The 16,010-nt window shown below is 43.4% G+C and overlaps 1 protein-coding gene across 1 annotated transcript in view; it reads right to left on the reverse strand.

The window, feature by feature from the left end:
- Nucleotides 1-396: 396 nt before the first annotated feature.
- The window catches only part of LOC306938588 (dolichyl-diphosphooligosaccharide--protein glycosyltransferase subunit STT3B), a 170,535-nt gene continuing 154,921 nt past the window's right edge, over nucleotides 397-16,010 (reverse strand). The window contains exons 12-16 of the mRNA XM_079522829.1: nucleotides 13,368-13,539; nucleotides 10,511-10,684; nucleotides 9,122-9,235; nucleotides 6,019-6,225; nucleotides 397-4,295 (exon numbers count right to left, since the gene is read on the reverse strand). Of these exons, the coding sequence (XP_079378955.1) occupies nucleotides 4,218-4,295; nucleotides 6,019-6,225; nucleotides 9,122-9,235; nucleotides 10,511-10,684; nucleotides 13,368-13,539 (745 nt within the window). The 3' untranslated portion in view covers nucleotides 397-4,217. The remainder of the gene's footprint in view (nucleotides 4,296-6,018; nucleotides 6,226-9,121; nucleotides 9,236-10,510; nucleotides 10,685-13,367; nucleotides 13,540-16,010) is intronic.

The following is a 16,010-nucleotide window of genomic DNA, read 5'->3' on the forward strand; positions in this document are numbered from 1 at the left end:
TAAACATCTTTTCTTTTACCTAAATTTAACAAAATCAACAACCAATGAAGGGCCCCAGGAGCCCTTGTCAGGGCCTCAAACCCAGTACCGCACGGTCCAGTTCCCTTAAGGGCCCCTGTGAGCCAAGGGCCCCCTGGGCCACCGGCCCAATGGTAAATTTGTCCCTGCTTCTCGTGGGGGCTCCTCACCGGCAGGTGAGCCAGTATAGGATACAACAGCAATGACAACACAGTGTGTGAAGAATGAATTGGCTGACTAAATTGGGGAGAAAAAGGGGTAAAAAGCAAAGAACAAATAAATACAATAAATAAATAAACATCTGTTAAATAAATGTCAAACAAGATTCTGGGATAAACATTTTGTCTGAATAACCAGCCATGAGAATGACAACGTACACAAACTTGAATTGTTTTAATCTTGTCTTGTTTAACCATGACTGAACAGCAATGTAAAAATGTAAACTTGAATGGGAGACCCGGAGACAAGCAGTTGAGGAAAGAAAATGAGTAAAGAAAATCAGATGTTGTGGAGGATTTGAAACAGAACGTACTGCAATATACAGTATTAACTAAAACTAAATTCAGGAATAATTTTACCATCCTGGATAAAAAAGAAAGAGAAAACACAAAATGAACGCATTCAAAAGATACGAGAAATCTGTACACTTTCTGTCTCGTATATTAAGGCTTAGTCCAAACTCTGTCTTTTTGACAGATAAAACTGAAAACATTGTTAAACGGTGTGGAAACGATTTTGCAGAGGCTTGTAAAAGTGGCACACCACGTCGTTTCAGCAAACAACTTCAAAGCAAAACAACTTTTGCAAAAAAACAAAAGGGTGGGGGGACAAATGAGAAATCAAACGGCTGATACAAAAACATCCTCTTGAATTTTGAAGAGAAGTACATAACGGTACAGGACTTGAAACAGAAGCCTTGTTCATACGGTGTGGGTTTCCTTTATTCCAAAAAACACACACTATCAAAGCGTCCAAAACTCAACAAAGACATCTGCAGCACCTGAAGAGATGAGAACAGTACTGTGCCTAGAGGGATATGACTGATGTACGTATAGTTAATCATACAAACACATTGTGAGCTCGTAGATCGGTTATTTTTTGGCGTGGCCCACCATCATACGACTAAGTATATATAGCAGGCTTTAGAGTTCATAGGAAGGGTCGGACAAAAGCCGGACATCCAAGATGGCATGCAGTGAACCGAACAGCTTACTAACTTCAATAACATACTCTGGTTCAAATTAAAGCTACAATCCATAACTTGTTATAGTGAATGAAACCTTATGTTAACCAACCTGTATGGTAAGGGACAGCTGTAATGGTGTTTGCAACATTTATTTCCTACTAAAACAGAGGCGTGGGTCTGAGCCAAGTTTTCCCAAGCGACACAAGTTTACTGTGTTATTAGTCTTCGTGACTCATCTGTGCCATCAGTCCCTCTAGTTTTGGACATGTCTTGAGGCAGGCATGGTATAGTTAGCCTGCGTAGGCTCCACCATAGCAGGGAATAACTCTCCAAACGTAAGGACGTCCTGGTAACTTGTAACATTCTCCGTTCAGAGATTTAATCAACCGGACTCACCCAAATCGTTGCTAGAGTGATACATACATTTAAGCATAGTAATTTGCATCTTATCTGGTGAAATTAAGTAATTCCTGCTTTAACATACATACTGAATTGCAAAACAATCTGAAATAACACACAATGTCACAATGTCTCAATGTTATTCCGCCCTACTTCAGAGGCCTGCTTAAAACGAGGCCTCTAAAGATCATCCTGTTTTGTCCTCCAAGTGCCACTGTGGCACTATATAAAAGGAAAGGATTTTCAGAAATACTTCAGGACAAGACACAAAATAGGTATGCCGTTGCGTTCAATCACCTGCGCAAGAAGGCACACACGACGCTACGTGTGACTTGACCATCTCCTTCTATATCCCGATTACTCCTCTTGAACGGTCTCAGGTTGATTCTTCAGAATTCTCCGACATGCAGATATGAGCTGTACAACTCTCTTGTGAATCGTGAGGACAGAGTCGACATACACCTTGGTGCCTTGCTCTTGCATGACCATGACCTCAGTGCTTTTGGTGGGCAAAGCACAACTCCTGTACTTTGACTCCACTATAGCTTGACGGTAAAACATTGGCACGTGGGCAGGAGAGTCCCTGCGGTTCAAGTTCCGGGCAAGCCATTTAGGTTATGGATTGCAGCTTTAAGTTCCTACTAGTATATTGAGTTGCCTGCATGAACACCTGTACACGGACCGTCGCCCTTCACTTCCCCAGCATATTACGTCTTGATTTCTACTAGTGTGGAATACTTTGTGTCAGCACGTTGACGCCAAAGAAGACAGAAAGTCACATATCAATGTGATGGAAAGCGCTAATGAGGCTGCCCAGTGAACCACAGCAGTGCTCCCTCCAACAGGACGCCAAGAAGGGCTGATTTACAACCGCTACGGTCGCTCATTTCCATATTTATTCTGAAACCCCTAGCAGCAGAATATACAATCTAGACTTCTGAAGGGAGAAAGGGGGGGAGAGAACGTCGTCGTAAAAAATTCACATTCGTTCTTTCCACAAAAGTCTCACGTCCCTCCAAACTAGAATTATTGCATTCGCTGTTCTGTCTGTTGAAAACAAAATTAAAATAAAATTAATCTCACATGAAATTAAACAAAGAGAAAACAATTATCTGCATATTAAAAAAACAAAAATGAAAAATAAATCACCACAATACTCCAATATATTATAACCCTTTTTAAACATTTTCTATACATAACATATTTACATATTAGGCCATGTTTTTTTTTCTTCTGAAGACTTTGTCGAACAGCACAAAAGAGCCAACCACACGCATCAAATAATATACTGTATATAGGTCCTTTCAGACGGGCATTGATTTTCCGCGCTTTATTTATATTTAAATATGACATATACCGAGGCTGCCGGGATTATTTAATTACCTTTGGAGCATACGCCGAAGTATTTGCGCCTTGATCCATGAAAATCCCCCTGAAAATCGTCCAATGGCTCAAACCGAAAAATAATCCACCGTCGTGATGGGGAAGAACAACAAAAGCATGGAGCCCAGTGAAAACCACCGTTCACTTGCATTGAACTCATTTTCCCAGAAGCCCTTGCAGCTCAGTGCACGGGTCGATTTCCGGGTTACGTCATCATAACGCGTCGGCCTCGTCACCAGGTCCGCGACAAATCCACTATTTCTTTTAAATTATAAAAAAACGGCGAATTAAACACATAAAACAAATAGCGGGTTTAGCATATTAAGCAGGGGAAGAACATGGATTATAATGTGGGTTTAGCTGGTTATGTAGTCAATGTGTTAACGCAGACGTTGTCGCCTGGATCAACGACAGCTCTGCTCCAGGTCTGCTCATGAGGGGCGCGACAACACAAGCGTTACAAAAAAACACAAACTCAACAGAATCCAGGTCTGGTCAGTCGGAGGCGTGTGCACGAAACGAGCACGCGCGCGACAATTTCACGGAAGTGCGCCCACGTAAATATGCTTGCGTTGTCAACCCTCGACTTCGCCGCGTGTACAGAAAAAAAAGAAACGCAGGTCGCATTGAAAATGAATTACTAGGTGCGTTAATCACTGCCCGTTTGAAAACACCTAATGAAAGATGATGAACTAAAAAGGTTAATATATTACAGGTGAGTTGTGTGGCGTTCCTCCATATCGCATACGCTCCTCTGTACACGTGTCAGGAACCAAGTACCTACACCGTATCCTGATTCTCACAAAAACATAAATTAGTCATGTGCTGAGGAGTAAAAGTCAAGGCTCTTTGGTGCAAACGCTCCCAGACTCCTCTTACCCCCCCCACCACCCCTCAATTCTGATGAGCATTTAATTTATTTACCATAAAACACAAATCAACTGAAGCTGCTCTGTGCCTTCCCATTCAAGTACAAGATAATTAAGCAAAGAACTAAAACAAAAAAATAAATCATAAAAGAAAAAAAGACGAAGACGAAGGTCCTTAGAGATTTAAAATGGACAAAATGTTCTGGAGCTAGTCATATATGATACTTCAACCTCCCCACCACACGGGGGCAGTCTGAGGGAGCCACACCGTGTTCTACTTCATTGGTTGCTAGAGGCTTCTTTGCAAGTTGCATTCTTGCAACTTGCTTCTTTCCTGTGTTTTTCAAATAGAGTCATCTTCATTATTTCTTTCCGTTTAGCTTCTTGCCTTTCTTCAGGACCATCTTGTTCTTGATGTGTCCTCGCTTCCTCTTGGCAGTCTGTAAAAAATGAATACAAATAAATAAAATGCAGTAATGTACAGACTGACACGATATCAAATATGGTCACTCATGATTGGATAAAGTTGGTATCCAGACCCGAGGCTAAAAATGTCTATTCTGTTAAAAAGAGCTGGAGAGATGGGGAGACCCTTGTTAATGAATAAATGTTCCATAGCAATGGTTACTATCAGAATAATAGTGCTATTTGCCCAGATGGTTAGCTCAACCGTCTGGGCACCTAGGCTGCCGAGCCAGCCGGACGGTGTGTCGCGGGTTCGACTCCCGAGCCCGACGGCCTTTGCTGTGTGTCACTCTCCATCTCTCTCCCCCTTTCCTGTCTGTCTACTGTTCACTATCAAAAAACTAAACTTAAAAAAAAAAAGAATATAGTGCTATTTAACACACACACACACACACACACACACACACACACACACACACACACACACACACACACACACACACACACACACACACACACACACACACACACACACACACACACACCCTTTAAGCATATAACTGCCTAACAGGCTTTGATGGCCTGCTGAGTTTTGGGCAAAATATGTAGGAGTAGCAGCAAAACGGGTGTTTTATAGAAAGCTTGTTGTAAAGCGGAGATTGGCGTGGCCCGTTTGGGGAACCGAATCACGATCCAAGGAAGTGTCCTGTTATATAGCGGCAACATTATGCCGATTTGAAACATTCGGGGTATTCGAGGTTCTTCCTTGTTTCTGCTGGGAGTGTGAAAGATTCACACATATTGGCCCAGCGGTACCCGAGAGCTTCTCACAGACAGACAGACAGACAGGCAGGCAGACACACATGGACCAACCGTGTCGAAAACATAATCCCCTCCCCCGGCCCGGTGGAAATAATTGTTGACTTAGTCTATGCTTTTATTATTACCATTAGCTGCATACAATATTACGTGAAAGCAATGGCAGTGTTACGTGCCCAACAAGGGTGCCCACCACTGAGTTTGCCAGGGGCTTAACTTTTAGAACGATAACAAAATTATTCCAATTTACGTATATAGAAGTCATGTTCCCAAAGTCGGTTTCCATTTATTTTGATCTTATCTGTTCATAACGTCAGACTGTAGATTAGAAATGTAATCGGTTGTTTGAAGTTCAGGAAGGCACATAGCTCATAGCGCAGCACTTAGCTCATAGCGCGGCACATAGCTCATAGCGCAGCACATAGCTCATAGCGCGGCACATAGCTCATAGCGCAGCACATAGCTCATAGCGCGGCTCATAGCGCGGCACATAGCTCATAGCGCGGCACATAGCTCATAGCGCAGCACATAGCTCATAGCACAGCACATAGCTCATAGCGCGGCACATAGCTCATAGCGCAGCACATAGCTCATAGCACGGCTCATAGCTCATAGCGCAGCACATAGCTCATAGCGCGGCACATAGCTCATAGCGCAGCACATAGCTCATAGCGCGGCACATAGCTCATAGCGCAGCACATAGCTCATAGCGCAGCACATAGCTCATAGCGCAGCACATAGCTCATAGCGCGGCACATAGCTCATAGCGCAGCACATAGCTCATAGCGCAGCACATAGCTCATAGCGCGGCTCATAGCTCATAGCGCGGCACAGTGATCTGCTACTTTTCAACAGCTAAAGTTTAAAATAATGGTTAAAGTCAGTTAAAAGCTATAAGGTGACACAGATGCATCCTCCGGTCTAAATGGGTTAAACTACCTTTTTGGATGTGTACTTCTGCTTGGGAAGGACACTACGCAGCTTGTGGTCCAGGGGTTCTCTGTTGTCCAGGTCCTTGACCTTGTAGATTCTGACCAGCCAGTGTTCCGAGGTGAACGCCTCCTCCAGATGTTGGAACTTGATGTCTTTGTTGCCGATCTCTGCGTTACGCGTCCGGTCAAAGCCAGGCGGTGTCCGGAAGTCCAGCTTGAGGGAATAAGCATAACATTTATATGCTTGAAAGTAGGGATGTCCCGATACACTTTTTTCCCCCGCTGCTTTAACTGCTTTGTCAATGTACAATAGATATATTTTAACAGCAATGTCCCTATGTTTAGAGTACGTGTCCCTATGTTTAGCGACCAGGTCTGACAAACAAACAAAACCCAATTTCCATCCATGTACAGTTAGCTTATAGCTGCACTGCTGCTACCATAGCTGTGAACCTAATGCTATGAGCTCTTTGGAGAAACTGAAGGAGGGAGGTAGAAGTGTTTATTTCATGAAACCTGAGCATCTGGGGCAAAAGCTAACTCAAACTCTCAATGCGGGAGTAGGCTGTGAATTGCTACTGTCACTCACAGTGTCCGTGAGTGACAGTCAGAGAAAGAAGAAACGTAGAATATGAAAGAAGATGGAATACATGCGACATGGTCTGCCCTTTGATGACATTACATCGTAGCGTAGCCAACAGCTAGCATTCAACCCTTTGATGACTTTATATCGTAGTGTGTGGCTAGCATTCAGCCCTTTGTGCATTGATTCTCTCCAATCTTGCCAGTGTTGATTTGGACAGCAAATTTAGATTTTAGTTTTAGTCATAGTCTCTTGAATAGTTTTCATTTAGTTGTAGTCAAATTTTAGTCACCTGGAATGTTTTTGTGTTAGTCTAGATTTATCGGGATTATCGGGATGATGTCATAATTCCTGATATCGGGCCGATAAGTATCGGGGCCGATAATTATCGTGCATCCCTAATACATAATATATACTGTATAATCGTCAAAATATAAATCCCAGGAAGATTCCAGGATGAATTTCAAGTTGGGTATAAGGATTATACCTTTTTGTATGTGTCCGAGAACACACTCGTCCACAGATTGTGATTATAGCTAAAGCTCTTCATTGTACAGGCTGAAGAGAGAGAACGGAGCGAAAGGACGTGGAGTCTCTCTGCATTCACCTTGTCCTACTTCATGTCGTTAGATCCCCCCCTCCCCCACAAACTCAATCTCTCTCTCTCTCTCTCTCCAACTGCCCACACTGTATCATCTGTTTCTTTTTTTATCCCATTTTTCACCCCTGTGTCAATTATCTTATGTGATCCTGGGCTCTACACACCCTCCGCCAACCTAGTCCCCATATATGGGGGACATGGGGAGAGCAACGGACTTGAACTCATGCTTCCTTCATGCCTGAGTGTCCAAGTTGCTCCTTTACACCTGACCGGGGGGAGTTTCCTTGGTTGTACGTAGCGCGTGCCGCGTGGAAGGAACACGTTATTCCAACCAGTTCCTTTCCCCTCCATCAGGTGCCCCGGCTGGCCAGGGGGAGGCAGTTTAGAAACCAGGATTACTGCATGTTCTTTGTGAGGGTGCCTACCCTAGGGGACATGGGGAGAACATGCAAACTCCACACAGAAAGGCCCTTTCGCCAACCCCGCCTCGGGTGGGCACGGATGACACGGAGGAGGAAACACGGCGTCAGCACCCACAGCGTCCCGAGCGGGAATCGAACCCAGGACCTTCTAGCTGTGAGGCGACAGCACTACCAACTGTGCCACCGTGCCCCCATGTATGATCTGTTTCAATCCCTCAATCTCCCGCATGGGGCAGTACAGTCTTGACAGCAGGTTGCCATGTCTGAGGGGCCGCGTCACAAACCGGAACGGAGCGAGCGATTCCGCTGTGCCGTCGTCTCTGGAGACGCCTTCGTGGCGGAGCTCGCCGCTTGGACGAGGAGGAAGTGCCTGGCAGCATCTCTCCCACGCATTTCTCTGATAAGTGGCAAGGAAGAGCCTCGCATGCGTTCCTCCTCCACTTGCTTCGAGTGCTTGAGCCGACTGTCAGTGAGACTGACAAACCCTGCTGTATAATAGAATACAACTGACAAGACTCTACAAATCAGAAAAGCTAGCTAATCGGAAAACGATTAGCCTGCTAGCGGCACTGCGAGCTCATGGCTCTAATTATGGCGTACTTGATTAGTTCAGACCACTTACTGCAGGGTTATGTGGGGAGTAAAGTGGAGCAACATGGACTCTAGGGGCTACTAATGGGCTTTTAGACATGCTCCGCACCCCCTGAATTCTGTACTGGCCATATATGGAGCGTGTCTTGAGTGTACAGGGTTTGATGAGGTCAGATCAACATATGGAATGTCAGAAGATCAAAGGGTGGCAGCAGGGGCAGTGTCTTGAGTGTACATGGTTTGATGAGGGCCCAGGTAGGGCCAGGTCTTAATTTTCGGGCCTGTTGAGAACTCTAGTTTTCGCCGGGTGCGGCTGCACTAATAACTTTGGGGCAAGCCCGTCTAGAGCTTAAATGGACAGGTATCAGTCAGAAGAGAGACATCGAAGAGGAAGGATGGATGGGGAAGGATCAACATATGGAATGTCAGAACAGGTCAGATCCATATATGGAGATCTAAGGGTTTGAGGTTTGAGGTGAGATGTAGAGTTGCTGGCCAATATTGATGACATCTTGGATCTCCATATGGGCTTAATATTGATGACATCACTTGATGTCACGAGGCATGACCATATTATGGGGCGTGACTGACGGGAAATGCACGATTTCATAGTTAACTGCAACCTGGGGTCGCAATAATGTCCACCGTAGCACAATATCGGCCGATCGTGCGGAACAAAATCTGTGATCCGACCCACCAAGCCTGATTGGAGCACCCCTATATAGTGTTAAAACTTGTAGAAGCTCCGGAAGAGATTTTACAGCACCAAGAACTCAGTTACAGCCTTGCATAAAACCGTTAAATGTTTATTTATTGGGTTCTCTTCTGCAGCCAAAGAAAATCCCTTGTATGCCTCTCGTGCTTAAACTGCATAAACCATGACAGCTTCTCAGCTTTTGTTATGTGAACTCACCTGCATTTCCCCAAAGCGATAGTAGGACATCTTGTACATGAGACAGTTGAGGAGTGTGGGCGAACCCGCTTTATCCACCCTGAACTCTCCCTGAGGAGTGAAGTAGTCGCTCTCCTAGAGGACACATGAAGGGCACGAGGAAAGGAAGAGGAAAAGGAAAGGAGAGGAGGAGGCAGAGTGAACGATTGGATTTGAAACAGGGATTTGGATCACACCCCCCGGCGCACACACACACACACACACACACACACACACACATACACACCAAGGACTCGCATCATTATAGAGTAGGAAATATATCTGTCGAAATTTGATCCAGTTAGTTTTTGTTGCATTACCGTACTATTTTATGCAATTTTACAATTGAATTGGCACAAAAACTAACTTTTTTAAATCCACAGAGTTGGTGAAACAAACATCTGGCAGAACAGCTTCAATGCATCTTGAAGTAGATTGTACAAGTCTCTCTGGAGCCTTTTTGAGTGGTGCAAACCACTCCAACAACTGGCTTTGTTAGTTTACGTGTCTGTCTGTCTGTTCGTACCAAAAAATGAGCATGGTTGCTATGGTCACCCAGTTCACACGGGTGTGATTTCATTACGTCAGACATTACGTCAGACCACAGCTGATCAGTCTATATAAGACCTTACACCACTCAGTTCACACAGGTGTGACTTTAATAAACAGTAGGCAATTATTTTTACGCCTTTTCTCACAATGTACAGTGGTCGTAATGCCAATTAACCGTCCCTAACAGGCGCTAAATGAAACTAAATTAAATTAAGCTATGATGACTAAAACTAAGACTAAATGACAATTTTGTCAACAAATAAAAACTAGCCAGTATAAGTCATTTTATACTTGGTTGCATGCTGAAAATAGCACACCTACAAGCTCACAACATGTCGCGCTGCGACACATTGTAGGCTTGTAGATCGGCTATTTTCAGCAAGTGTAAAATCAGTCATTACGACAGCATCAAGGCCCGCCATAATACATGTTAGTCGACTAAATCAACTATATTTATTCAATTAAAATCTTATGATATTTAGTCAACCAAAACTAGACTACCACTAAAACATTCCAGGTGACTAAAATGTGACTAAAACTAAATGAAAACTATTAAGTAGAAGTGATAGGAGAAGGATAGCAAATGGAACACAACCACCCTAAAGACTTGATCTACATCGAGTGATCTTGGTACGTAGAAATTGATTTATTGAAGACTGACTTTCAAATGTACATACATTTTGTTTTGATTGTATTGCTGTATTGTGCCTTTTGCTTTGGCAACGTAAACGTATGTTTTCTCATGCCAATAAAGCCCTTTGAATTGAAATTGAATTGTGTGTAGACCATGAAGGCGTTGCGCGTCAACAAACAACTCACTCTGATGTCCTTGGGGTGCTCGCCCTCCGCTATGCGCACCATCCACAGGAACTTGTTGATGTCGTCACCCGAGTAGCCGATCACGCCTCCGAAGATGATGAGAACATAGTCGACGTCCAGGGACCTCATGATCTGATACGCCGCGCTCTCATTGGACGACATGGCTTTGCCCACCTGGAAGAAGACCACACATTACCACATTAACCCTAGCCTGAGCTAACGTGTTAGGTTTCTGGTCTAGAGGGGCGGGTTGTGGCTGAGATTTGCGCACGCCCCAAATCGGATCTCACCGATCTGTCCGTCAGCCCTAGCCTGGCTAATAAGCCAGACCGAATCAGCCGTTGGCAAAAAAATCACACCCGTGTGAACTGAGTGGTGTAAGGTCTTATATAGCCTGATCAGCTGTGGTCTGACGTAATGAAATCACACCCGGGTGAACTGGGTGACCGTAGCAACAATGCTCATTTTTTACGAACAGACAGACAGACAGACACGTAAACGAACAAAGCCAGTCGTAGGAGTGGTTTACACCACTCAAAAAATTGCCTGCCGGCGGATTACGGTCTGGAGAGGCTCAATTGTACGCCCATTTCCTACACCAGAGAACTGGTGTGGCCAATCGGGACACGGTATGCAATATGGGCGGGCTTTGGTACAATGACGTTCAATGCTTGAGACCTTTGACTGACAGTAGCTCTAACCAATTGCGTCAAAGAGAAAATGTTTGAACCCGCCCCCCGGGAAACAAGATCCATACACAGCATCTCCAGACTCAAATACCACACGACAGTGTGATTTGAGACTGGCTTATTAGCCAGGCTATGTCAGCCCCCCCCCCAGTGCAGCACTACGTCACATCATTTGGAGCGACGCCCACCCAGAAGGGTTGACTCCCACTTCTAGACCAGAGCGGCCACTGTGGTCCCCCAGGCTTTACATTTTTACGTCGACGAAAATGAAAGCCTGGGTACCGAGGCTACATCAACCCATTTAGACCTGAGGCCCATTTCTTTCTTTTTTTAAAAGGCTTCTAAATTGCACAAAAACTTTACTCTAAAATGGAATAGTGTTCCTAAAAAAACACAAGTTGATGGAGCTGGCCAACAGTATGGATTTAAAACAGTAGAAACAGCAGGTATTTCCGGTTCAACGGCTACATCAGTTTTTGTTTGAGCACTGAGGCATTTACCAGCTGTCCTGTGGTTTTTTAAACACATGGTGATGGTTTTAGATGTGGCTAAAAAGAAAACAGAGGAATCAAACTAAGAGGAGAACACATTGAACAAGACAGAAAGACCAGACTACTGATATCGTTTGATGCAGGGTATCATAGGGTACCTCACAAACACCACCAACTGACCATTATCACTGGTATCATCATAATGCCTCACAAACACCACCAACTGACCATTATCACTGGTATCATCATAATACCTCACAAACACCACCAACTGACCATTATCACTGGTATCATCCTAATGCCTCACAAACACCACCAACTGACCATTATCACTGGTATCATCATAATGAAACACCACCAACTGACCATTATCACATGGTATCATTATAATACCTCACAAACACCACCAACCATTATCACTGGTATCATCATAATACTGTACCTCACAAACACCACCAACTGACCATTATCACTGGTGTCAGTGGACTTGTCCACTGCTGGGGAAATGCATTCTGCATTTTGTATTCCCACAAAGCTGTTTGGACAAATCACCATCCAGTAATTCAGTACTTCTGTTTTTTTTTTAAAAAAGCTATTTTTTCTTTCCCCCCCCGATATCGATATTTTAATAATCAATATCGATTATTTATCACGGGAGGACATATCGATATATATCGCAATATCGATATTTCAGCACACCCCTAGCAGCCGTTCTAGCCGTAGTCTTAGCTCAGCAGTAGAAATTTGGCGCTTATGTGAGAGACCAGCTTTAATGTAATAATAATAAACATCATGACGTTGTAATGACCCGACTATTGTAATAACCTGATTTACAAGATTTGATCTTCAATAATCAGTAAATCTTCAGTAAAAATGTCACCATGTTATTATCTTGTTTTTATTCCTGACCTCAGTGACGCCTAGTGTTTGTTTGTTTTCACTTACTGTACAAGACGATTTAAGAATGATACACAAAGTCAATACAATTGTGAAGGAGAATGCCTAAAAACCCTCCAAGTGGCATTCTCCAGGAATATTAAACATTCATAGGATAATAATTACATCAATGTCGAATATGCAGATCTATTACAGTCAAAACACCAGGCCTGTCATACAGAAAGAAGTGTTACACTAACTATCATCACACATTTAAAAAGCTGAAGGAAATAAGACTAGTGTTACAGTGATCAAATAACACACTCATTACATTACTGACGCAGAGAGAGAGAGAGAGAGAGAGAGATAGACTCAGAGAGACATATGGTTTAGTACAGTGGATACCAAACCTTTTAGCGCGTGACCCAAAAGAGAAATTATACATTTCCCCGGGACTCAACTTCGTGAAAATAGCCGATCGGCTATTTTCACTACTTCTTAAACATAGGCTTTCTAATTTATGGAATTTCTTAGATTCTTATTTGATTTATTCAAGAAATAACATTTAATTTGGTATTCATTCATGAAAACGTTAGCGTTAGAGAACATGCAAACTCCACACAGAAAGGCCCTTTCGACAACCCCGCCTCGGGTATTGGCACTGATGACGCGGAGGAGACGACACGCCGCCAGTGCCCACAGCGTCCCGAGCTGGAATCAAACCCAGGACCTTCTAGCTGTGAGGCGACAGAACTACAGACTGTGCCACCGTGCCCCGAAACAGATGGTTTTAGTACTCACCAGTGCTATGTGACTGTTGTTCCATGTGTTGTTGTCCACCAGCGTGGTCCTGTTGGCCATGCCAGCTATCTGGTAGCCGTAGTCCCACCACGACATGACCCGCACGTGCTCATCCGTGTTCTGTCGCAGCCAATAGTAGGCCTCCCTGAAGTCATCCAGGATGTTGCGTGATCTGTAGTGGGTCGACAGGCACATGTCCAAGGCTATTAAAAACCACTTAAGGTAGAGTAAGTGATTTTCTTTGGTTAAAATAAATGTTATTTATTTTATTTTTTTAACTCTGTATTGTGATAGTACTCATTGCTATAGAGTGTTTGTTCAGTAACGGGAGTCTCCTTGTCTCTCCGGCTTTTTATTAAACAGAAAATGCATTTTCAGGTTGGGATACCAATTGTATCCAATCAGGATAGAGAACGCAGTCAGGATACAGATTAAACAAGTGGAATTTTAAGTGATGACAAAGAAATGAGCAGACAAACTGGAACTCTGATGTTCATCCGGGTATCGCAGCGAGGCACATAGACCTCAAAGGGGGTTGAGCCCCTGCCCTTTTACCCGTCTGTAAAACACAACTGCCCTCACGGACCATGAATGCAGCATTTACTATGGTGAAAGAAATGCAAATGCCACTCCTTTCCACGCCATACCGGAAGGCAGCATTCAGGAGAAGTGCTTTTTCCCCCGAAGTCTCCTGAACTTGAAAGCAGCATTTTGCGTTTAACTAATTTGTTTCCAAATCTATGTTGTACACCGCATCTCCCTGATCCCAGCCTCGCACAGTGAGAGGAGTTGTGTCAGCAGGAGCCGACATGGCTTAGCTTTCGCAGAAACGGTAATATCTCGGGTGCGATGCGATCTAAAATCACATTTTTTCACACAATTCACATTCAAACGTTGCATGGATTGGACAAAACTATGCACCATATTTCAGAGAGAAAAGGCTACAAAGATTCTGCTTTGAATGAGTGTCTATGGCGTGCACGCGCATTCCCCCTTGTGCTGGGAACGACGTAGGCGTTGCCTAGCAACCTGGACAGGGCTACATGTTTGTTTTTAGCATTAGCCGGTTGATTTTGATGAGCTTAACCACCTAAGTTCAAAATGTTCATTTTTCAGTTAATGACAAATATAAAATGTTCAGGAAATTAAGAAAATTTTGAAAACAAAATTTTGAAAACAAAGCAATACTGCTTTGTTTTTTGCTAGTTGGTGTTGTGATTTGATATATTGACAATTACTTGCATGAGCGGGGGAGAGGGGGTGGAGTTTTTTACTACTTTCCATTGGTTCAATATTTTCAAAACAACACACAGACTTAAAGGGTGTTCAACAACACTGATTTATGCAAAACAAATCAAAAACCTCAAAAAGTGTTAGGTGGCGTCCTCCCGACAGCAGAGATATAAGAGAGAGGGTGTGTAAAAAGCCAAGACCAAGCCACGAGAGGGACATTGTTTCATAAATAAAAATCTATATACAGTATGCGAGTTTGCCATTTCTCTGTGAGTCTTCTCTATTGTGTCTCTGACGCCTGAAATGAAACAGCTCGGCCCAGTGCACACTCACAGTCTCAGAGGAGAATAGAACATTGAGTCCTTGAAAAGCTGCAGATGCACTATGCGAAGCAGATAAGTTACACCATCATAACTAAGGAGCACACACACACACACACACACACACACACACACACACATGCTCACTTAATCAATATCTCTAGGAACACTCACATTATAATAACATGTTCTTTCTCTGACCCGTGCACTGACTGCACTCCTACGCACAACTAATAGTTAATTTACATGTTAGATGGAGTGATGGTGGAGGAGGATTATTAATTTATACAGGGGAGCGAGATGGGCCTGGCTTCTCTCCGTGTGGCTACAGGGCAACACATTATTCAGTACTGTGTGAGTGTATGGGATGGATATTGTATTATTCAACGATTTAAGTGTTGGATATAATGGACATAATACTGTTTAAGGTATATCAATTATTTACATTTGGGCCAAAATATGTTAATGACACATTTAAACTTTACTTGAATTGAAAAAAAAAGAAGAAAAAAGAAGGTTTTTTTTCAAATATTTGGCTTGTCAGGTTGTCATTCCACAAAACCTTCCTTAACCTTTCTAAAAACATAATACCTTGGTTACAGTCCAGGTGGCTGGAATTGATGCATTGTGAATAGGATAGTACTGTGTATACGATAGTATATTATGTTCCTAGAAGCCTAGAATTTGTGAAAGGCGTTTTTCAGGTTGATAGCTTTAACTGTCAACAGTAATGGCATACAATACTTTTCTTGATGGAGAGAACGGCCATTCCGACAGTCGAGTCCTCGCAACGGTGAAGGAATGACTGAATCATTGATGTTTTAGTTTGTTTTATTTATTTGTATGTCGCACGCTAACTTGAAAGGACAGCGAGCACAACTCAGTCACAACACTTGTCTGTTTGCCAAGTATATACGACTCAGAAGAAACAGAAGGGCTCAGAAGAAACAGAAGAAGGCCAACACTCACTCAGAAGTGTCCTTCAGGAATTATTTTTTTATTCAGACACAGGCAGCGCAGAACAGTCCGTACCTACAGTATCTGATTCTGAATAGAATAATAAAATAAGCAATAAAATAAGCCTGAAGGA

This window comes from Electrona antarctica, assembly GCF_951216825.1.
Source record: "Electrona antarctica genome assembly, chromosome: 15".
NCBI lineage: Eukaryota > Metazoa > Chordata > Actinopteri > Myctophiformes > Myctophidae > Electrona > Electrona antarctica.